At 38.7% G+C, this 22727-nt stretch overlaps 2 protein-coding genes across 4 annotated transcripts in view; one reads left to right on the top strand and one right to left on the bottom strand.

The window, feature by feature from the left end:
* Positions 1 to 9407, top strand: part of LOC105927286 (VPS10 domain-containing receptor SorCS1) — an 81090-nt gene extending 71683 nt beyond the window's left edge. Inside the window, exons 24-27 of the mRNA XM_036126640.1 lie at positions 2086 to 2185; positions 4301 to 4409; positions 5477 to 5631; positions 9004 to 9407. Of these exons, the coding sequence (XP_035982533.1) occupies positions 2086 to 2185; positions 4301 to 4409; positions 5477 to 5631; positions 9004 to 9062 (423 nt within the window). The 3' untranslated portion in view covers positions 9063 to 9407. The remainder of the gene's footprint in view (positions 1 to 2085; positions 2186 to 4300; positions 4410 to 5476; positions 5632 to 9003) is intronic.
* A 5130-nt stretch (positions 9408 to 14537) lies between these two features.
* Positions 14538 to 22727, bottom strand: part of LOC105920522 (VPS10 domain-containing receptor SorCS3) — an 88729-nt gene continuing 80539 nt past the window's right edge. For 2 of the 3 annotated variants that reach the window (XM_036126431.1, XM_036126433.1), the window contains exon 27: positions 14538 to 17172. In XM_036126431.1, the coding sequence (XP_035982324.1) occupies positions 17108 to 17172 (65 nt within the window). In that variant the 3' untranslated portion in view covers positions 14538 to 17107. The remainder of the gene's footprint in view (positions 17173 to 22727) is intronic. The other variant, XM_036126432.1, reaches the window with a different exon arrangement.

Below are 22727 nucleotides of genomic sequence, written 5' to 3'. Positions count from 1 at the left end.
GGAGATAGGCACCCCCATGATTATGCATGGATAAGTTGGTATAGACAATGGATGGATAATAATGATGATGTCAATGATGATATTCCTACATTTAATCCAATCCTAAATTGCCTGCATTTCAGCCTGGCTTTTTGAAAGTCAATGTGTCTTTGCTGCTGCTATATATCAATGATCAATGCACATATTTTCACAGTAATATAATCATTGCGTTTAGTGCGTCTTGTGCTGGAACATCTGCTAGCTATTGCCACGCAATTGTAAGGTTAACATTGACAAATATAAATGCAGGTGGGATACTCAGTGTGATCGATCACCTGAAGCAACCAAGCTTCAACTTCCAGCAATTGTGTTTTTTTTTTTTTTTTATACCAGAGTAATAGAAATGGATGCCACCGGGCAGGAAGAAGAAAAAAAAAAAAATCTGTCACGTAACGCATCAGAAAAGGTCAGCAGTAATGAGGACTGGACTATTTTTGCAGTAATTGGGCTAAAATATGCAAACATTCTGTGTTGTGGTCCATCAAGCGTTTCGCACGGGGAACAAGAGAAATGTGTTTTTCGATAGGCTCATTGTTCTCTGCACACAGGAGCATCCATCTGATCTCAGGACGCTCCTGAGCTCGACTCTTATTTACCTAATGTTTCTGGGGTTATCATCAATCCTCTAGCTGTCACAGAAATAGATTTGTTTTTGTGTATTTTTGTTCCAAAATGCCAAATATTTCACAGTTTTTTTCCATCTCGCATGTATCCCAAGCGAAGTGCTTTAAGTCGACACTAGAGGGCAATGCCATCCTTTATAAAATCACCTGGCCCTCAAATGACACCCACAAAGCAAAAACATGTCATTAGACACCCTGATGTGTTTTTCAACTGCAGCAGCCTTAAAGCAATATTAGTCGAGATATTACTTTGAACTATTCCACATCAATTTTGTTACTATATTCACATGAAAAAGTCAGACTGTCAGAAGTTGGTTATTTTCTTTCTTTCTTTTTTTTTTTTCTCTCTCTCCAAAGGTTTCAAACACGTCACCAAAATAATACAGCGTGTTTCTTTAAAGCACGGCACAGGCAAGCTCATTTATTTATTGGGAGTAAACATGATTTTGCTGGCTCACAGTCAGTCTTGAACTAAGTTAATAGGTATTTAATTACATTGATGCATCATATAATTGGCACCATCGAGAAGGGAGACAAACGGGGGCAGGCTGCTGGGACTGGGAATTAAAGAGATGTATTTATCTAAAGCCTGTCTGATTACCTGGCAGAACCTCACAGACAATAGGGTAATAAATCTTCAGTTCACTGTTCTCTCATCTCCAGTGAACGACTTTTCAGCGTAGAGGCATTAAGCGAGCGAGTGCCCACACATGTGCGCGGCGAATGTGTATGCGTGGCGCGGGCTTATTAAAATGTGTAATAGATTTACTGACCCTGATATGCCACTAGAACAAAAAGTAATTATTCATGCTGTGTAGAGCAGTCTAATTTTAACCAGTGGAAAGATTTGAGAAAGAGTGAGATGGAATTAGTGAGGCATGGCTAAGGACTCAAATATGCATTGGGAAGGCATTTTGGTCCCCTGTTAAACGACTGTTTCATCAAGGTGTGAAAAGCTGAGGAACTTTTGGCACTTCGGGGAGAAGAAATTAAAACAGCTATTTTATGATATTAGTACATAGTTTGATTTCCTATAACGCCGCCTCGTTGAACTTTTAATTGGGTAATTCCCATTCTCTTTAGAATACTTGCGTTGACGAAGGTATATAGACGAACGATTCCCCGCGTGGGAGTCGTGGCGGAAAGATTGATATTTCCTTAAATGTCACCGCATCGCTACAAGCCGGACGGCCTTTTTCGCGGGAAGTCCTTAAAGCCTGTTGGGTTTTTCGGGGTGGCTGGTCCGGTTTTGCACGTGTCACCTAAAGATTTGCCCCTGCTTAGAAGGAAACAGAAATCCCTATTCCATAATTCATGCTGTTGGTGAAGATGAATGTGGGTGAAATATTGATGAGTGTGGATTATTGTCGGACGGATGGCGCTAACGTAGTCCTCTCTGCTCCTGCCTCGCTTCTCCTTGTAGCTTTCTCAAGTTCTGCTGAGAGCTCTGAACCAAGATCTGATCGAGTTCACAGTCAAACCCGGCCTGCAGGTCAACGTGTACGCCACGCGGCTGTCTCCGGGTAAGTCTGTCCCAGTGTGCCCTCCCTAATCCACCTGCTCCCTCTTTTTTTTTTTTTTTTTTTTTTTTGCCTTTTTTCCTTCAAAGTACCAAAACCTTCAGAGAGGTCTTAGCTAATAGTTATCATGGCTTTCTCAAGGTCTTTCAGCATTTGCCTTTGGACTGCTGTTTCACTCATTTCCAGTTCAGTCCTTTTAACCTGACTATGACAGCATATTGTGCAGGCTGTGTTTGATAAAACGAAATGGACAAGTGGAAGTCAAAAGAGCTGTCAAGCTTGGAAAAAAAAAAGAAGCTATTTTCAGCAGATGAAAAGAATTTGAAAGTCATGTCTTTGAGAAACAGGGGGGGGGGAAATCTAACTCAAACGATGCTTTCTGTTGATTTTCTACTGCGTCACGCAATTTCTGGTAATAACTGTTATCAAATTAGTAGACTTGAAAGAATAATTAATATGTTTGATATTATGCAGTTGTTATGGATTCAGATAAATAAATGAAAAGAAGTTGTGTCTTATTTTCATTTATTTACGAGTTGTGGCTGAAAAAGATTTTCTTTTGCTTAATTGAGTCTTGCATGTAGACACAGGGTCTTTTTGCTAAACAAACAAAGAATTCATCTAAAATGGATCGCTACTAAACTGTAAATAAATAGCAAAATTAGCCAAAGTCTAAGAAAAACTTTATATACTAAGGATCTGCTTATCTAGTTTGATGTTTATCACTGTTTCTAGAGCTGCCAGCTAACTAGCTAAAGGATGGCCAACTTTCCCTCTTCCAGTGTGAGACTATAGCTTTTCTTTTGTTTTGTTTTTTCACTCTCTCGTTTTGCCAAGATAAATCTCACTCCAATAAAGAGTGCCTGCACTCTAAATAAACATTTGTTACTCTGGGCAGTTCTCTCAGAGTTGACAGATGCTTGCAGCCTTACGTGGGACTATCTAACAAAAGGTCCTGTCTCATCGGGCTTCTGTTGGCCCGGCTCTGCTCTGCAGCTCCATATTTGAGTTAGGATCCTTTGATTCGGTTACAATATCGTCTTTCTCTGTGTAACTCTTGGTCTTCTCTACATCAGCTTGATGAGTGAAGTTTCCTCATGTCCAAAAAACATCTGTGGGATAATTTCAGCGTTATAGGGAGAGATCTTGTTGCTCTTCTCACAGCATCACCAGACTTTCTATTTCTGGTGATCAGCAAGTCACATCAGTTGCATCTCAATCCTCCTGAGTGATGTTGTCCATACGTGTTTTCCGTGTGACGGGGAGTCGTGGCCCAGTGGTTAGAGCAATCCCACAGGCTGCCACTCTCAGCCCCTGAGCAAGACCCTTAAACCTAGAATGCTCCCCAGGTGATGCACAGTGGCAGCCCACTGCACCCTGAAGGGTGGGTTAAGTGTAGAGGACAAATTTAATTGGAATGTATGCTACAATGACAAATGGTTAACAGTGTTCAGAAGGCATATGTAGGTATATGAGGAGGGCTGAAAGCATTAGAGAGCAAATGAAGACATGCAGTTTAAAAATGGTACAAGTCAGATAATGCACAATTAAAACCCAAATAATTCACTGTGCAGCTTGTTCAGCTCTTCTGCTTGTCTCTTAAAAAAAGTAGTAGTGATGTCTCACTTTTTCAAATACAAACCTCACCTGAACTCCTATCTGAACTTGTATAGCTATGTGTAGCTAGCAGCTTAAGCATATAGATGCATCAAAGTACGCCGGCATCACACCATCTTAGCCGAGGTGCAAGCAGCCGCAAATGTAACGGCGCTTTTGTGTGAAACAAAGCTGCACAAAGCTAGTTGATGGTGGCTGCAAGGCTGCACATTGGTCTGCTGATGTTGTTCGGTTTTGTTAAGCTGAAAAACTAGGAAGGGACTGAGAACTGGGTGCTCTCCCACATTTGTGCTCATTTCTGAAAATACTCTTGCAACGCATCAGTTGCTCAAATAACTATTTAAATAGACAGACAGAGACAGACAGGCAAGTGTTAATTTTTGGTGGTTGAAATAATTGTAATAACATTGAAATGTAATCTTACACTCATGTTCATATGTTATATCATAGTCATATAATTCTAGCTCATATGACAAATGTTCTCACTCATTCTCTTTAAAGCTCCTCTTGTGGACAGCAGTGACAGTGGGCACAGCGGCACTGCAGTCATCATGCTCGTGTCAGTGGTGCTGATGGGATTGGCTATCTTTATGATATATAAATTCAAAAGGTACAGTATATCAGATATACGGTATATAAACTACACAGTTGTATCAAGGGGAGACGTACGTTTGACGAAATGCAAAAAAACTTATTCCACGTGGTTTTAAAACATCGGGGGGGGGGGGGGGGGGAGAGTTATTTATGATAAAATCATATTTTGCCTCCTTCCTGTTTTCACAGCACAATTTAAAGTTTCCTTCATTATCTGCAAAGGTGCTGCTTACCTCCCTGAACTCCCTGAAAAACTTTCAACATGTATTCAGACTCCACATATCTCCAAGTTATGGCATTATAATGGCTGGAGGAATAAGACAATTCCCCTCTGTCTCAATCTGCAGAATATTACAGGGAATGACAGTCTAATCAATTCTCCCAGAGTGCTGAATGGGTGTCAGAGTCCTGCAGTTATCAATATTCATCTATCTGACAATGTGAGGGTTGACCTTTCGGAAATGCTAAACACAGCCATTCAAGGTGAGGCATACTCCGCAGAATGGCAGGAAAGGTTGAGGAGATAAGTCCTGAGACAACATATATTATACAGTGAGGGACATACAGTAAATAGTATCCTCTGCTTGCAAGAAATCCCATGCCGTTCACGGGGGAACGGTCTAGCTCCGCTGCGATGTTGCTCATTATAAAGTAAAACATTATTTAACTTCAACTTTCAGGATTGTAATTGCTACATTAGGAAATCAACTTTGAATTTCCTAAGCTCCCCCCCCCAAATGTCACAGCACCAGCTGCAGCACACGCTCACGAGGGAGAAATCCGAAATTAGAAACGCAAGAAGTTAGTTTTAGGCAGAACTGGGGATGCATCAGAGGGGATGAAAAATTGATTGAAAACTGAGGTGAACAACATGAAAGAGAGAGAGAGAGCGTTGCCCAGTGGAATGCAAAACGCCCTAGTTTCCAGCTATCAAACAATCCTCCGCCATCTTTAGCTGTTAAAAATAGTGTGTGACACATTATGCCTTGTGAAAGCATTAGTGGGAACAGACCTGATGGCAGATTTCCATTAATGGTTCTCTTTTTCTTCTCTAAACCTCTCCCCCGTCTGCACGACCCGCAGAAAGATCCCAGGCATGAACACGTACACCACAGAGCAGCCTGACAAAGAACAAGAGGTCATCCCTGCGGTGACCTCCATCGCTGTCCCAAACCCCGAGGGGGATGAGCTGACCTCTCTGGATCATGTGGATGTACAACTGGACTCAAAAAGCAGAGGTATCAATGCTCCCATTCCCTATTTTTAGAAGTTGTTTTTCCTTTTTGCACATGTTGTACTAGTGTAGAGCTCTTTCACCAGTTTCCAAAAATACTATTAATGTGGGTGTACTTGGAATTAAAATGTTATGATTATCTGTTTGTAATCATGAGGGTGAATGGATGTTCATTTGTAGCGTTTAGCCTTTTCTCGAAAAGGGAACACAAAGTCTCCGTACATTACACCTACCTCTCTTTTGATTGCATTTTAAACTATAATCGTGACAAATTAAAACACGTATTTTAATTCATTTGTGTGACCCTTTTTACACTCCAAACTGCATTCAAATATTATTATTTTAGCTTTAATTGTTATTTACTATACAGGCATTTATATACGTATAAAATAAATGCATTAATTTTTAGACTTTTTTTCGTATGTATTTTGTTGATTAATATGGGGCGATTCTCAGAAGTTTATACACCCCTGTCACAGCTGTTTTTAAAAAATATATATTTTTCTTTTTTTTTAAAAAATATGATAAACTATGTTCTATACAATTTTAATAATAAAAAAAACTGTTTTTTAAAAATATATATATATATACAAGATAAAATAGCTGCAATAACCTGGTTGCACAAGTGTGCATACCGTTAAAATTATCAACAGACCTATTGCTTTCATTTTAAGTTTCAGTCTTCTTCAGTTTGAGTCTGTCAGCAAGTCAAAGCTAGACTAGATAGTTTCCCACTGTACCTCCAGATTGTGAAGGCTGTTAACTTCAGGTCATCGTACAGATTTTCTGTTAGATATGGTTCTGGGCTCTGCCTGAGTCATCCAAAACCTTGATTTGGCTTTTGTAGGCATTTTTAATTTATTTGGACTCACTGTGATTCTAGAAATGAAACCCGTCTTCATCTTCTGTTCTCTGTCATACACTGAAAGTTGACCGGGATACGGATCTGCTCCGTTTCACACACCTTAACAAAAACCCGAGTTCCTTCTGAGGAAAAGTAAATGCAGAGCATGATACTGCCACCACCATGTTTCATCCTGAGGATGATGACGATAATATATTCTCCCACAAGCTTTTGGGACCTTTTAGCCATGTCTGGATTTTTTTTTTCTATAGAATACAGAGGATTGACCTGCAGAACATAACCAGTACGGATGGAAATTGCTGCAGCTCTCTCAGTGTTACTGACTCTTATCAGCCTCCCCAACCAGTTTTTATTTATATTTCTTGCGTCTTTCATCAGTTTTGGAAATACATGCAGAGTTTTTCTGTAATCTTTTCCTGGCTGATACTTTCACAATTTGAGATAATGTTTATTCTTTTGTGATTTCTTTGCAAACTAAGCTTTTGCTGAAAGATGCAGATGAGAACAATTTCCGGACTCACTTTAGTTTATTGCAGGTATGAACTCAAGATGACAAGATGGTGAAACTGAATCAGAAGGTGCTTCCAGAAAATATTAGTTATGGGTGGGCTCATTTATGCAAGCAGATTATTGCACATTTGTTTTATTTTTCTACCATTTATTCAAAATATAATGTATTTGTTTTCAGGATAAATGTCACATTAAACTTTGTAAAAAGCCTGGAAGTGATTTGTCACCTGGAACGTTAACAGAAGTGTTTATCCTTTTGAGAGCCACTATACAAAGCGCTGGTAGTCAAAACAAAAAAACAAAAAAGCTGATCATATAAAAAGACCTTGTTATTTCTAAAGGCTTGTAGAACTTTGCTGTCACTGACTGCTGTCATCCTAGGATGAGGACAATAAATCCGTTAACTGGAGAGAATACATCAATGAAGGGTCTGATAGTTGCAAAAATAGATGATATATGAAACTCATATGCTATAGATTACATACATAGTGATATATGTCAAGCATTTATTAACCAATTAAAGGGGAATTCTTCATGCTGAAATGTTATGTATTCACATTCACAAGACTGCTGACTCTAGCAGACACCCTGCATGAGGCTGGTTAGCCACAAAAGTGTTGCATTCCTAGAAACAAAGATCAGACGTGTTGGACTTGAGCTACAGAGAAAAAAAGGACTGGACTGCTCCACGATCTGATGTTCTCTTTCACGTTAAAAGTAGAGCACAAAGAGTAATTTCAGTTTCACATTACGTTTGGAAACCAGCGTCCCAGAGCCTCGGCCCACAGCAGACAGGCAGAGGATCCAAGTTGGTCGAGGTCCATCGTGATGTTTCCACAGTCAATGATGATTTGGGAAACAATGCCATCTGCTGGTATGGGTCCTTTGTGTTTTAGAAAGTCCAAACTTATGCTCCCTTCTGGTGCCAAGCTTTGTGGAGATGCTGCTTTCATTTTCCAGCAGCACTGAAAAAGTACCAATACCTGGTTAACGACCATGCAGTGCTTGATTTGCTGGCAAATCCTTGCAACCTAAACCTCGTAAATGATCTCTGGAATATTGTCAAGAGGAAAATGAGTGACTCTCAAATATTCCGTCAAACGGATTTTTGGGTCTTTATTAGCTGTAAGCAATCTACAGAGTTGACAAAAACATTCAACAAAACAACAACAAAAAAAAAAACACTTTAAATATATCACTCTGAGTATAATGATCATTTATGACCCTGTTGAACAGAATTGCTATCGTTAATTAACTTTTCAAGTATATTAAGCAATTCACCTGCAAACATTATTGATTGTTGTTTGGGATAAATCTCTGGGTCAAACTAGACTAAATTAAGCGTTTTAAAAAAATAAAAATAAAAAATCTTTTAGCAACTATTGCTCACTTGGTGTCTCCGAATCAGGTTAACCTTTAATGGCTGAATCTTACATCCTCAGCAGAAAAAGCCAAAATCTGATGCAGAATGGTGCAGTGTTTTATGCAGTTTTTTTTTATAACTTTATAGTGCCGCATAAGCCTTCATAATAGTGAGGAAATGCGGCCAAAAGCTCAAGCTCACGTACGGCAAGGAGGGATTCACTTAATTTAAGTGCTGATGCTTCTTTTAACCCCCCCGTATTGTCATAGAAGTTGGCAAGATGCAGCTTTTATTATGCGGCGTATATTTATGTATCTGCCATCCTGAGTTTGTCACATGGAGGTATTGCTATACACAGGTAAGTGAGGCACAATCAAGTGCCAGCTAAAGTAATGAGAACATCCAGGTGAATTATTTGATCCAATAAAATAATTAGTCCATCAGGAAGGCAGCAGAGTGGTGAAAGCATTTTCATCAAGCAATATCTATGAGGTTCCAGCTGATTTACCCCTTCCCACACCTACAGTAAACAATCGACCCATCCAAGATGAATGTGTTTGCCTGCAAAAATACACCCTTATGCAAATACCGACATAAAAATCTTTCCGCTGTCTCTTCCCTTTCTTCTGCCTCGCCAGGCTACCTGCCATCTCACACAGACATCAAGCTCTCTGATGAAGCGCCCCATGTGTTTTAATGTTGGAAGTCTATGACCGACTCGAAAGCAATACATCTTCTCTGGCAGTTACTTCCAGCAAGCTAGGAAGCTGCGGTCACAATGAATGGTCTCGAGTCTTTTGCTACCCATGCATGGATGGACCAGTTCACACTGTGCTGCCTAAATCCCTCCGAGGAGACTGTACAGATTTATACTTGCCTCTTGAAAAGGAACAATTTTTTGACTGAAATACTTGTATTTTTGCAAGGACGTCGATCTTTTTATGTAAATAATGTACATCCATAATGGAAGAAGTGAAAGTTATTTGTCTCAGCTGGTTACAGCTGCATCTGTTCAAATATGAAAACATCAAAAAGCGGTACGACGGATATATATATATATATATATATATATATATATATATATATATATATATATATATATATATATATATATATATATATATATATATACAAACTATCATTTTTTTCTGATCTTGGGACTTGTGTTTGTGGAGTTTACTTTTTTTTACAGATGCATCGAACAGGCTTATCTGAGTAAGACAGTGAGGGAACCAGATTCATTAAGCTCTCTGTAATCAGTAAATCTTATCACCAGATTCTCATCCAATGAAAGCTCGCAATATCCAGGAGATGATGGAGGGCTCCCAGGCCCGGATCTGTGTATTCCATCAAGCCTGTCTCTCTGCAGCTCACAATGTTATATATGTCATAGCAAGAGAGGGAAAAAAAAAGAACAGAAGATTAGAGTAGATAGGTATACACAGAAGATGGGATTCTGAGGGGTCCCTCTTGTTTAGGAGACACAAATAAGTCATTTTAGAAGCGGTGAAACATCACGGATCTGAAACAAACTGATCTAAAATGTTCAAATGGTTATTTACCCCGACAGAAATGCTACATTTAATCCTCATATGGTTACACCAGCTGTAAATTTCATATTTGTTGGTTTGTGCATTTCTTGTACTTTCTGGTTTGTACTGAAAGCAATATGTAATTTTTTTTAATCATTGTGAAAAATATGGGGAAATGACATTAACTAAGGAGTAGGAAAAAAACAGAAAAAAAAAACAAATGGAAAAGTTTCCTGTTTGTGTTTCAGTTAGTCATGAGATCAAAGTTTATTTGCTGTAAAAGATTCCTTGGCACACTTACAAAATCCTGTCTTTGAACTGATATTATAGTGAAGGTTGGTGGTTATTTTACATTTGCACTACATTTTTCTTCTTTTTTATATATTTGTTGTGCTTAAAGCCCTTTTTATTTATTCTGGACTGACTCGCCAGCAATGCCAGCAGTTTATGCACCATCTCCCAAGTTTGCAGCAATGCAAAGGGACCCGCAGTGTGTTCTAGGTTTGCCCCCAAGGACTCGGCGGACAAAAGGCTGCAGATTTGTTCATCTCCTGCGCTGCGAGGGACACGGAGATAGAGAAGACGTATCTCCTGTCAGCGCAGCTCAGCCCACGCACACGGCTTCGGTCAGCTGCTGTCTCTTTGGGATATGTACCGAGGTTCTTCTTCATCAAACTTTCTTTTTAAGTGTTGTCAGCATCATATGTCAGTAAGACAAATTGACTGGAGGCTTCTCCATACTTCTTCCTAGCAATCCCCTGATTGAGCCAGAAGAATAAATAAACTCAAGCCCAGAAGAACTTCCCACAGCTGTTCAAAGACCTTTCTTTTTGGTATTTATTAAGTGAAATTAATCATCTTTTGAGTCCTGGTTATTAAGCTGTGAATACCATCCTAAACGGATTTGCATGATGATTTTGTTTTCTTTCAATCTACTTATTATATGTCTCAACTTGAAAAACAAATGTAATACAAATGTGAATTTCAGATTTTTTTTTTAAAGGCTAGACAACTCATACATTACAAGTGAAGTGATTATTCAGTGGGTTGTTGGTGTTTTTTCTGTTGTTTGTTTTCGCTTTTTGTCTAATCTTGCAGAGGTAACCATGGTTGCAGAATAAAGCAGAGACACAACAGCACTGCAGTGTGGCTGGATGCTGAATTAAATCACCAGAAGCACTGTTTGTTTTATTGTTTGATATTATCTAAACGTCCACTGCTATTAGTCGGCATGTACATACCAGGGCCTAGGACGTTTTTCAATCTCGACACGTTACCACCAGAAACTTCAATGTATTTGACGGAGATTTTTGACCGAGAGGCCAACACAAAGTAGTCTATAATTTTGAAGAGGAAGAAAAACAATATTTGTGTTTCAAGGTTGTTGTTTTTTAATAAATAAAAAAAAACTGAAAAGTGTGGCATGCATTTTATTGATCCCCTTTTCCTTGGATACTTCTATAGAAAATCCAGTGCAACTAATTGCCTTTAGCATTCACCAAATTTAGAGGATTAAGCTGCCAAGTGAACACATACTAAATCTACAACTCATGTGAGGGTCATTCTGTCATTCACTCCATACATCTAGCTTCTATGGAATATGATGTTCAGTTTGTAGCACATAGTTGGAAAAAGGCGCACTGTTCAGTGGAGACCAAAACTGAAATTTTTGGCCCTTTTGCAAAAATGAGGAAATACCTTTGAGCGAGTTCAGGCAGATCTTTACACACTGTGCAGAAGTTATCAAGCATACCCTGCCAATTTGGATCAATTGATTTAATAATACAATACTGATAATATCCATAACCATCATCATCTTTACTTGTCATTGCATCTTTGTACATTCCAAAGAAATTTGTCCTCTACATTAAACCACTCCCACCACTATGTGGTGCCCAGAGAGCATTCTGGGGTTAAGTGTCTTGCTCAGGGACCTGATATGGCACTCTGGTGGATTTCATTAAGTTAATAAGGCCAAAATAAACGTAACTTTTATATTGAATTAACTTACTAGGTTTTTTGTTGCTAGCGCGTACTCCTGGCGCGGGTTGCCTAAAGGCTCCCACATACTCGGTGTACTGTGCGCATACTGTGATGTTGGTGGACTCCGCGCTGATTCTCCGCGGAGGTTTTACCCTTCATAGTCGAACGTACTGTTGCCTACATTTCTTGTGGCAAATTCCTACAATTCACACACTTTCTGCCAGTGGGACGAAGCGGCATAACAGATGATAAAATGTGTGCCTAGCTAGCTGAGCACCTAGAGCCGTTTCTTTTCCAGCAGACTCCCAGGCAGTCAGGCAGTCTTGTAGACATCTCAGGGGTACGATCAGGTAGTGGCACAGTGTGCCGTAATGCTCCGAATATACATTGAGCGGAGTGGCTTCATTGCTTACTAAAGTGGTACTTACACATTTTAACAGATTTTTGAGCGCATTGTACAACATAAAATTGGTCAGTAAGAACGGCAATAATCATATATAAAGCGCACCGGATTAAAAGGCGCATTATCAATTTTTTGAGAAAATCTAATTTTAAGTGCACCTTATAGTCTGAAAAATATGGTAAATGGCTTGGTTAAACTACAGACCAGAATCAAACTGGGAAACTGTTAGCCTCGTGAGACCATCCTAATCTCGCGAGCTTTCAAGGTTTCACTCGCAGATCAGTCTGGCTACTTTCCGTTAAAGAAAATTTGGAGCCGTTCACCAAACGAACGTCCAATCAGCGTTGGCTTTGAGGCGGGTTGAGATGTGACGCAACGAGAAGCGCGACAGTTCAGTCTAAAGAACATGGCGGCTTCAGCCGATGAAACTAGCGTTAGCGTGGCTATCGAGCAAGTTTTATCGGAATTACAGAGTATTTCTTTGCTGAGCTAACGAGCCTTTACCTGCAGCAGCAAGAGTAGCTTGGCTTGTGGTTGTGTTTTCGTCGTCGCTCGTAACAGAGTGACGACGAATCTGATTGGTTCATTTGGCCCATCTATCACCAACATAGGCCAATCAGCTAACCAGTATTTTCGCCCCTTCCCAAAATTACTTCAACGGAAGGTTTCCAGATGGATATGCAGAGCAAATCTATCTGGCGGAGTCAGGTAAGGAAACTGTGGCAAGACTCAGAAACTGATGGTCACTCAATCCAATCTAGCAGAATTTGTGCTATTCTGCAACAACGAAGCAGCATATCTACAAACAATTGTTGATGTGCAAAGCTTGTATAGACATGCCCCCAATGTTTGCAGCTGTTGGTGACACAAACCCTAATTAAGGAGAGCTAAATGCAAGCGCTGGCCACATTTTTCAGATTTTTATTGACAAAAAATGTGCATAACTATGCCAATCACTTTCACTCTGCTTCAGAATCAGGCACTGCTTTGTGGTTTTCTAATACACAAAATCCTTAAAAGATACACTGAAGTTTGTAACTTTAAAACTCAAAATATTCAACAAGTGTGAACCCTTTCGACTGGATCCCTGTTACCCAACTCTGCATTGGACCAGCGGTTTTGACTTCACACTCTTCCTCTGTTGGATAGGATGTTGTTTAGCGCTTTCCCTAATAAGTGCTTAGCATGCCCAAAGTTTCGCTGCAGCCATTTTCTTGTTACAAAGGGGCAGAGTGGGAGGACAATGAACTGTGCTGAGTATCCTGGAGTGATTCTAATTGGCTGGTTCCTTGGCTCTCCCACTGTGCAACAAATTAATTATCCCCCTCTCCTGGAAATCAACACGCACCCGGTCAACAAGGAAGATTTTCCTACTCTGGATGGCACCTTGAATGAAAAATGTCCCACAACAATAACCCACAGCAATATTGTGTTAGCCACAGTGTGAAATTGATGAGCATGTTTCCTTTCATTGAGTGCTACATTACAGTGTCTGGCTGCAGCGAATCATCCATTAGTGATTGTCACCGTTCAATTTGATTGTGCACCGCAGAACATCCCAGGGCGGTTAGATAGAAGCCTTGGTGTTAATTCAGACTGAGAGCACAGGCGAGAATAAGACTCTTGGGGCGTTGATGGCTGTTTGAGTGATGAAGATTGGTGTGTGTGTGTGCGGGATACGTAGCTGTTGAAGTGGCAAGCAAAATGCAAAGCAGAAGATGGGCCTGTTTTGCAACCGCCTTGAGTGTGAAGTTTACGTCCTCCAATCTGGCAGTTTGTGTGGCATTTTAACGCGCAGCCGTTCTCTTCTGCATTGTAAGAAAGGGAGGACGCCGTCGTAATGCCCGGAGTTCCTCTTTACCAAATCATCTGTTTCTCATCGTGGTCCACAGCCTTGTAATTGTTCCCATTAAAACAGAAACCATCTGTAACAGGCTAACTGGGCGAAAGAGGTGAAATGGAGCTCAGTCTAAATGTCAGATGGGAATCTTCATGTGGCCGTTATCACACCTCTCCCCATTAAAGCTGACTTCAGAGCCTGTGTGAGATCATTAAGAGCAGTATGTTGAGGCTGATACACTCCCTGTTACAAGGCACCGGTGTTTCAGATAACACTGGGGCAAGGCTTTTGAGAACACAGCTTCTTGAACCTTTTTTTTGTTAGGATTATGTCACGAGAACAGAGAAATGTTTGCACATAGTCCTATAGAACACATACTGGAGGGACATACAAAACAGAAATAAAATCATTAAAAAACATATAAAAATACATTTATTTTCAGCAGTTTTGTAATGTTAATTTGTTCACAGTAAGAAATGTAACCTAAAACATGACAATGTTCCTATAACTGACAAAAAGGTACAATATTGTAGATATACCATGCATAACCTTTGAGCAACTGCACGAGACCTTTAGACAACATGTTTATTATTTTTTTATGTCTGATAATTTGTCAAGTAAACTTTAAAATCACCATAAACATATATGTTGTACACACAAACACACGTGCGCATGTGCACACACACACACACACACACACACACACACACACACACACACACACACACACACACACACACACGCACACAGACCCCCCAATATAGTCTTTGTTCACAGCTAATCGAGGCATGCTGTTGTAGATGACAAAGTAGCCAAAGTGAGCATAAAGCTTATTGTCGAGCTGAAGCAGATGGAAACACAAGACTTTATTGACTTTACTCTACTGTATCCCTTTTTTTTTTTTTTGCTATGTACAAAGTATCAACAATCCCAACTTTAATATGGCCAGTCTTCCATCATCTTAGAAGCAGTCTTTGAAAGCATCGCTGTAATCTCACAGAGCAAAACCACAACATGTTTCTGTCCTTTCAGCATTCACAGTAATCAGATCTGGACAATTGTACACATCTGGATAATATTTACAACAAAAAGATCTCTGTCACTAGAAAGGTAAAAACACATTTATGCTCCAAAATTTCACATAACGTAATAATCATAATTTTGAGGCAAGACACAGTTAACAGTTTACATCCTGGGTCAATGTGTGCAGTAGGGGGAATATATTAAACAAAAATAGGAAACAGTATTAACAAGTCTTGCAAGACATATTTATATATATATATATGTATAAAAAAAACATTCTTTCGTTTTGAGTCCAATGTTTTGATATCCCTTTAGGTAGGTCCAAATGAAGCAAACTAATAGACAAAACATCATAAACATATTTTTCTTGTGCAGAAATCTACATTACACTTGTACTTTTCTTAATTAAATTACACTCACGGGTCACTTTATTAGGTACATCTGTTCAATGGGTTGGTAACACAAACAGTGGCTCAGCCAATCACTTGGCAGTAGCTTAATGCAACTAGGTGTGGTAGAGACAACTTGTTGAAGGTCAAACCTAGAAAACAGATTTAAATTACTTTGGTTATTGGTACTAGGTCTATGTATTTCAGAAACTGACGGTTGTGGGATTTTTTTACCCACAACCGTCCCTTGGCTTTAGAGAAATTTGTCAACAAAAGGGAACCTATCCAGTGTCTGGCAGTTTTGTGGAAAAACTACCTTGTTGATGTCAGAAGAGAATTGACGGACTGGTTTTTAGACGTCAGAAAGACAACTGTACCTGAAATGATCACGTTACAATCAAGGTATGCAGAACACCATCTCTTAAACGCACAGCGACTGTCGAACCATGAACCAGATGGACTACAGCAGCAGAAGATCACACTGGGTGCTGCTGCTATAAGGAGCAGGATGCTGAGGTTACAGTCTGACCGTAAGCTGAATGGAAAAATTTCCAGTCGCCAGGTCTGATGAGTCCTGATTTGAGCTGCAACATTTAGATGGTAGGGTAACATGCAATCATGTGGACTAAAATCTCTGAGGAAAGTTTTCAGAACCTTGTGGAATCTATGCCAGGCAGTTCTGAAGTCTAAATGGAGTCCAACCAGGAACGAGCAAGAAATACTTAATAAAGTGGCCGGTGAATGTCTATGTTTTCTAACACTTTTTTTTCTTTTAACAATTGTTATATTTGACTTGTCTATGATCTTAAAGAAGAATGACTCAGATATGATAAACACAGTACAAAGTTTTAAAATTTGGACAGTATTCTCAAACTATTTATAAAACATTTATATTAGCCACTATGGAAGTTTTAGGGCCATCATGAGTTAAAGGTATAGTGGATGATCTTTTTCGGCTTTGAGAACCAGGAGTATCACCTTCTCTATTCGTTGTCCCACATGCCAATCGTTGCTCACGTAATGCCAGTATGCAAGTGCGTTCCTTCTTAGTTTCCACTTGCTGGCTGTGTATGCGCACTTCTAGTGTTTAAGTTAGCTTCGGTTTCAGTCCTTCTTTGTAGCTCCGCTGCTCTCACCGTATACTACGAAAATGGCTGACAGTCGCAAGAAGCAAACTGTCTTACATGTTTAAATGAGAAGAAGACCAAGACCCCAGAATAAAGAAATAAGACCAGAGTGGATTTGGGAGATTCTCTTCTAATGATCCCCCTGAGGAGTGGAGGAACAGGTAGGATGGTGTTGCACATGTGGAGTTATTCAAAAAGGGACTTGGGTGTTTCTTACCTACATTTCTAGGGAAAATCATCCACTCTACCTTTAATTTGAGCAGTTGGACACATTCAGATGGAAGGATCTATACAACTGAGATACTGTAAACTACTTACCCCTATCCACATGAGTTAAAAATGACTGAACAATTGTAGCAATCAGCATGACATAAATAAATAAAAAAATAAAAACCTAAGCAAACTAAGCACAATCAAAACACAACACACAGTACTTACTCATGTCTTAGACATTAGTACAGTTTGGAAATTCTCTTGTGACAATTCTCTCCATACTTCTCCCAAATCCTCCTGGGAACATAAAAAAAAACAAGTGCAAAGTTTGTTGTCAATAGACTGTTGTGACATAATTATTTTACAAATTGTTCCTCATATATTGATTTTGTTTTACATGGCACTCAGCATTTTGAGATTGATAATGACTCCCTTTATCTTTGGCCATAGAAGTTTGTGATCCTTTAACATACATACTTTATTTATATAATTCTACATGCCTGATTTCAACTTAACACCCATGCATGTTGGTAAAAAACTAAACCATACCATTAAATTGTTGTCACACTAAAGGAGCATGGCATGCATCTCAAAGGACGAATATTATATAAAACCTATAATTATTGTAAGTTTGAAACCTAAATAAATCACAACCTTTCCTGTACTTTTTAACACATTTTTGACCAAAAAAAATCCCAAAACAAAACAGAAAGTGACTACCATATTTGAAGGATGAAATGCCACCTGGATCCCCAATGACGGATGGAGTCTTGGTGTACGTAGAACACAGAACAAAAACCTTTTTAACAATGATATGCCTGCCTCAAAATGTGTAGCTGCTTATTGTAGCAAGGCAATAATGGGCGGAGTTAGGATGCATAGGTTCCCTAAGGACCCAGCGGTGCGATAGCACTGGGTGAGATTCATTAAACTGAAAAGAAACGACTTTTTCTCACCCACCAAAAAACACTGTTAACTGTTTAAACATTTTCTGCCCAAGGAGTGTGAACCTTATCTTATCCAGTCCTTCCTTCATGCAAAATAACAGCAGGGGACTACTAGATGGAGCTTTGTATGTGCACACGCCATGACAGTCAGATGAGAGAGATCAACAACTGGGCTGTTCACATGGTCTTGAGGAAGTATGAAGTTTGTCAGATTAACAAATGTTTGTTTAAACACGGTTAAGAGTTGAAACCAGATGTTTCCACGCAATGCACACAAAGAAACAAAACATTTGCTGTTCTAAGTAAATTAGGATGGTCAAAATTATTTTTCTTGGCTAAATGGCATAATAATAGATTATTATTATTATTATTATTATTATTATTATTATTATTATTATTATTATTATTATTATTATTATTATTATTATTATTATTATTTTAACTTTCTTCAAATTCAGAGGTTTTTCACACACTTTAAAATATTTGTGTATTTGAGAAAACCCAAAGGTGGACTTTTCTGATTCAAAGTCACTGTTTAATGCATTTTCTATTTGCTTCAACAATGAGAAACAAATAAAAAAATTGCAACTATAGAACTGACTGGAGATAATTCTTGATTCTGGTAACTGATAAAGGATGGACTAAGGGGATGGATGGATGATACAATAAAACCACTTTGAAATGGTCATTATCATAAAAGATTGTTTTTTATAAGAGTGTAAAGACGTGGGAATAAAAAAGGTTTAAAACACCATGGAGCTGATTTTTATCAGTATCAGTGATGTTTATATTCAGCTTGACGTTGTTGCAGGTGAGTAATTCAGTTAAATGCAGGGGGGCTACATACATTTTTGCTGTTAAAATGATGAAGAGTTAAAGTTTTGGTTAGGCTCACCTTTCTCTCTCTACTGCTGCTGCGTGAGAAACCTTAATGTTACCAAAGAACAAATTGTTGAGTGCTCTCGTTTTTTTTTTTTTTTTTTAGCTCTATTTAAAACTGCGTTACAGAACGTTGAGTTGTGCACTTAACATCCTGCGTGTATTCAGCTATAAAAAAATGTTGTTCTGCACACGTGCAGACTGAACTGACAGGGCTGTACCACATATTTTCGGTATGAAAATGTGAACTGTTACACTCCTATGTTTAAGGCGACATGTTAAACTCACTGATGTAACATAATCAAGAAGCCTCGAGAAAACAGAAGGCAAGGCAAGGCAAGTTTATTTATATAGCACTCCTCAGTAACGAGATGATTCACTGCTAAAAAAAATAAGTTGTAGAGCTCCACACGTCAAGCTCAACCTTGGGTACAATTTAATGCTTATACATAAGCGCATACAACATGCGGACGTCCAGCCAACACACCATACAGGAAGGAAATGTGTTCTTTCTCTTAGAGATGAACACATTTTCACACAAAATGCACTTATGCCCAGAGGAAAGGCAAAATACGTTAAGATCCTAATGACTTCCAGCTCTGTGCTCGACCACTTATTAGCTAGGTACTTTTTTTTAGGTACTTTTCAAAGTCAAACAAAGAAATTAATGTAATTAGGGGTGAGCTAAAAGACAAATGGTAGAAACAGAAATTAAGTTAAATGACGGTAGTTTCCCTTTAATTTTGTAAGCATGAACATATATTTCAGGTATTTGAATATTTATTACTGTAATAAATGGTGGGGGGGGGGGGCTATAGCACAAATGCAATTTGTAATGCTTGAATTGGTAAAGTGAAGGTAAAAATTATGATTTAAAAGGTTGAATTAAATATCTTGTAAAACTCTGTGGGAACTAATAATGCACATAGTCTAAAAAGATATGAAGAACCCTGCATCCACGAGGGAAACGAGCACAAAATAAATCCTTCACCTTTGCGATTACTCTTCCAAGCTGCAGAATATAAGCTGTGTATCGTTTGTTTACGACTACACACAGTGAACTTTATACTTCCCACGTGAGCGAGTTCACATCTAATGAGACATGTAAATTTCACTGATGATGTCGTTTACAGAGTCGGTGCAATAATTTCTCTGGCGCATTTTTCCACGCTACATCTTAGTCATTTCAAATCATTTCTGACCAATTTATGTAATTATAAATATATTAGACTGTTGTTGATTACACAAGTTAATTGCCACTGAAGCTGCAATAACTCATTTTTGTTGCAGCTTGGAGTTGCAGAGCTATGCCATAATTCATTTAGAGTAATGTTCCCACAAGCATGATGAATGCGAGCCTAATGTTTACTCTGCTTTAGTTTTGGTCCCAGTCTCTAAAAGCTTCTGGGTTGAAAAATGCTCTTTCACTACTATATTGTTCACCATTTTTAACCTTGCAATCCAGTAAGAGCTGTGAGAATAACTGCAATATATGAGCTGAAGTCAGCTCTGAAGCAATATCAAAGTATACATCTTGAGCGTTTCAGAAAAGTGATAAAAGCAGTAAATTTTGACAAGAACTAACCTGGAAATTACATTTTAAAATGGACATTTAGTTCTTGTAGGATGCATCTTCAGCTTACTTACTTCCTCATACCCCAACAAGACATTTAACTCTGCTAAAATATATAAACTGGTCAATCTAGGTTGTTATCTCAGCTTAACTAACAGCAGATCTCTCCTGTCTGTCATTTCATTCATGGTCAGTTCTTCTTCGGGTATAGTTTTTTTCTTTTCTCACTCACTGCATTGTTGCAAATGGAGGGTGGGGGTTCCTTCTGGAGCCCCACACACAACCGAACACACGCTTTTCAAAGTTGTGTGTTATGACATTAATAGCTAGAAGATGTTGAGCTAACATTCATTCATTTTGATAGATTTATAGAAATAAAGTGGAGGTGTGACAAAAGAAAAGCACTGTTCTAAAGCATTTATAATCACTGCAGGATAATCCAGTTGAGGTCTGCCTAGTTCAAGTATGTCAGACTTAGAACAAGATAGGCGTTTTGCCTTATTGTTTTTCCTTTTGCCCTTTGGTGCCCCGCAGGCCATGTCACCCTTGAAAAAAAGCCTTTTCACCCAGATCATAAAACCACCACAGGGTAATGAAAAGGTCTCAGGCTTTTGCATGTAAAAAAAAAACAAAAAAAAAAAACGAACATAATTACGTATGTTTCTGGGCTCCTAGTTTGGTCCTTTGACAGCATAAATCGAATAAATGACTTTTACTCACAATTTTCTATGACTTAATGCTGTACTTGTCGTCTTTTTCTCCAAACGGTACTATGACATCTATCAAGAACTCCCAGTTGCAGCTTATAAAGTCATTTGCACTCTAATGAGGAAACATTGAGTCTCTTCACACAGATGTTTGCTCTGGGCAATCTGATCCTGACCACGTAGCACCTGAGTACAGGTTTGAGCACACTAATATTACTTTAAAATGAATTTCCCCTCAGACCACCTTTCCTGGGACACTATCTATCTATCTATCTATCTATCTATCTATCTATCTATCTATCTATCTATCTATCTATCTATCTATCTATCTATCTATCTATCTATCTATCTGTCTGTCTGTCTGTCTGTCTGTCTGTCTGTCTGTCTGTTAAAAAAGCATTGCTTCATGTCATCTAAACTGATTAAGCAGCTGTTTGAGGTAGATAAAAAAAGATAATATTTTAAACTGTGTTGTTTTGTCAAGAAAAAAATGTTGTGACCTAATTTGAGATAACATTGATCCGAAGTTTACAGGGCACAGTGATATTGGTTTGCCGCAGCATTAGTACATTTCTCTCCTGGGTGACATTTATTGTAACTTTTTTTAAAGGTTATTTTAGCCAAATTTTTTGTCACCTGTTTCATCAACTGTTCTGTGTCAATTTGATTACAAGGAAATCAGCTCTAACACAGTGTGTTGCATGTTTGCTCAGTTAATTAGAGCATCTCTGGGATAAAGATGTGTAATCCAACTGATGGCAGCCAGCGAGCCATCAGGTGATTTTACTCCAGTGGAGCTTTTTACACGTTAAAATCTTAAGTGTCTGCAAGTTGACACTGAGCTTTGTGAAGTGGTGAATTTCTTTTGTCTATCTATTTAATCTATTATTCACATTTATTTCTCCCGCATTGTATCTTTTAAGCCACATATTTAAGCTGATCAAGAGTTTTGCAGCCTCGATGACCACAGGAATGCGACTTTGGTAAATTTGAACTGAGTTGATTTCTAAATTTTAGCTTGGATAAAGTGATTGAAAATATTGGTGATGTTACAGAAACATCTGCAAAACTTTGATTTCCTCACAGCCCTATGTGGTTACATGGTAACTTCATCATACCGCACCTCTAATTTTGTAAGGAGAAAAACTTGACTAAGACATTGTTGATGGAGAAGACCGATTTTCTGTGGGGAATGTGACTTCCATCGTGGGTTTACAAAGAATCTAAAACATCAACATTTGCAAATTATGTGTATTATAATGCTATCATGTATCAACCGTTGCATGATAAGATATAAGTACAGTATCCTTTGTAAGAACATTTGTATCTCTGGCAAATTCAAGATAAAAGAAAGTGAAACCAATATTATAAAAAAAAAACATTAAGGCTTATACCAAAAAGGTGCAAATTCATTTGTTCTGTCGATTCTAAGACGTCCAGTGAGGTCCAATGCTCTTCACCTCTTTGGCAAACAAACACTTTTTGGATTATCCTAAAATGAGTTAAGTTGTCTCAGCTCAGCAATGACTTAAAAAAGGTAGAAACAGCCCAGAAAAGAAGTACAGACAAAACTGCTGAGTGATCACAAAAAAGGCCTGCAGCCCACATGTCTGCGTCAGGAGCACTGCAATGCTACTTTTGTCAAACAGTCCACACCGTGTGCAGGGACTGAGTAGCTGCCATCTAAAAGGCTTTACAGAAGATGTCGCGCAAAGCAATCAAAAAGTTAACTTGTCACAGTGATAT

The sequence above is a fragment of the Fundulus heteroclitus genome, chromosome 22, assembly GCF_011125445.2.
Source record: "Fundulus heteroclitus isolate FHET01 chromosome 22, MU-UCD_Fhet_4.1, whole genome shotgun sequence".
Taxonomy (NCBI): Eukaryota; Metazoa; Chordata; class Actinopteri; order Cyprinodontiformes; family Fundulidae; genus Fundulus; species Fundulus heteroclitus.
This window is presented reverse-complemented; position numbering and strand designations above follow the sequence as displayed.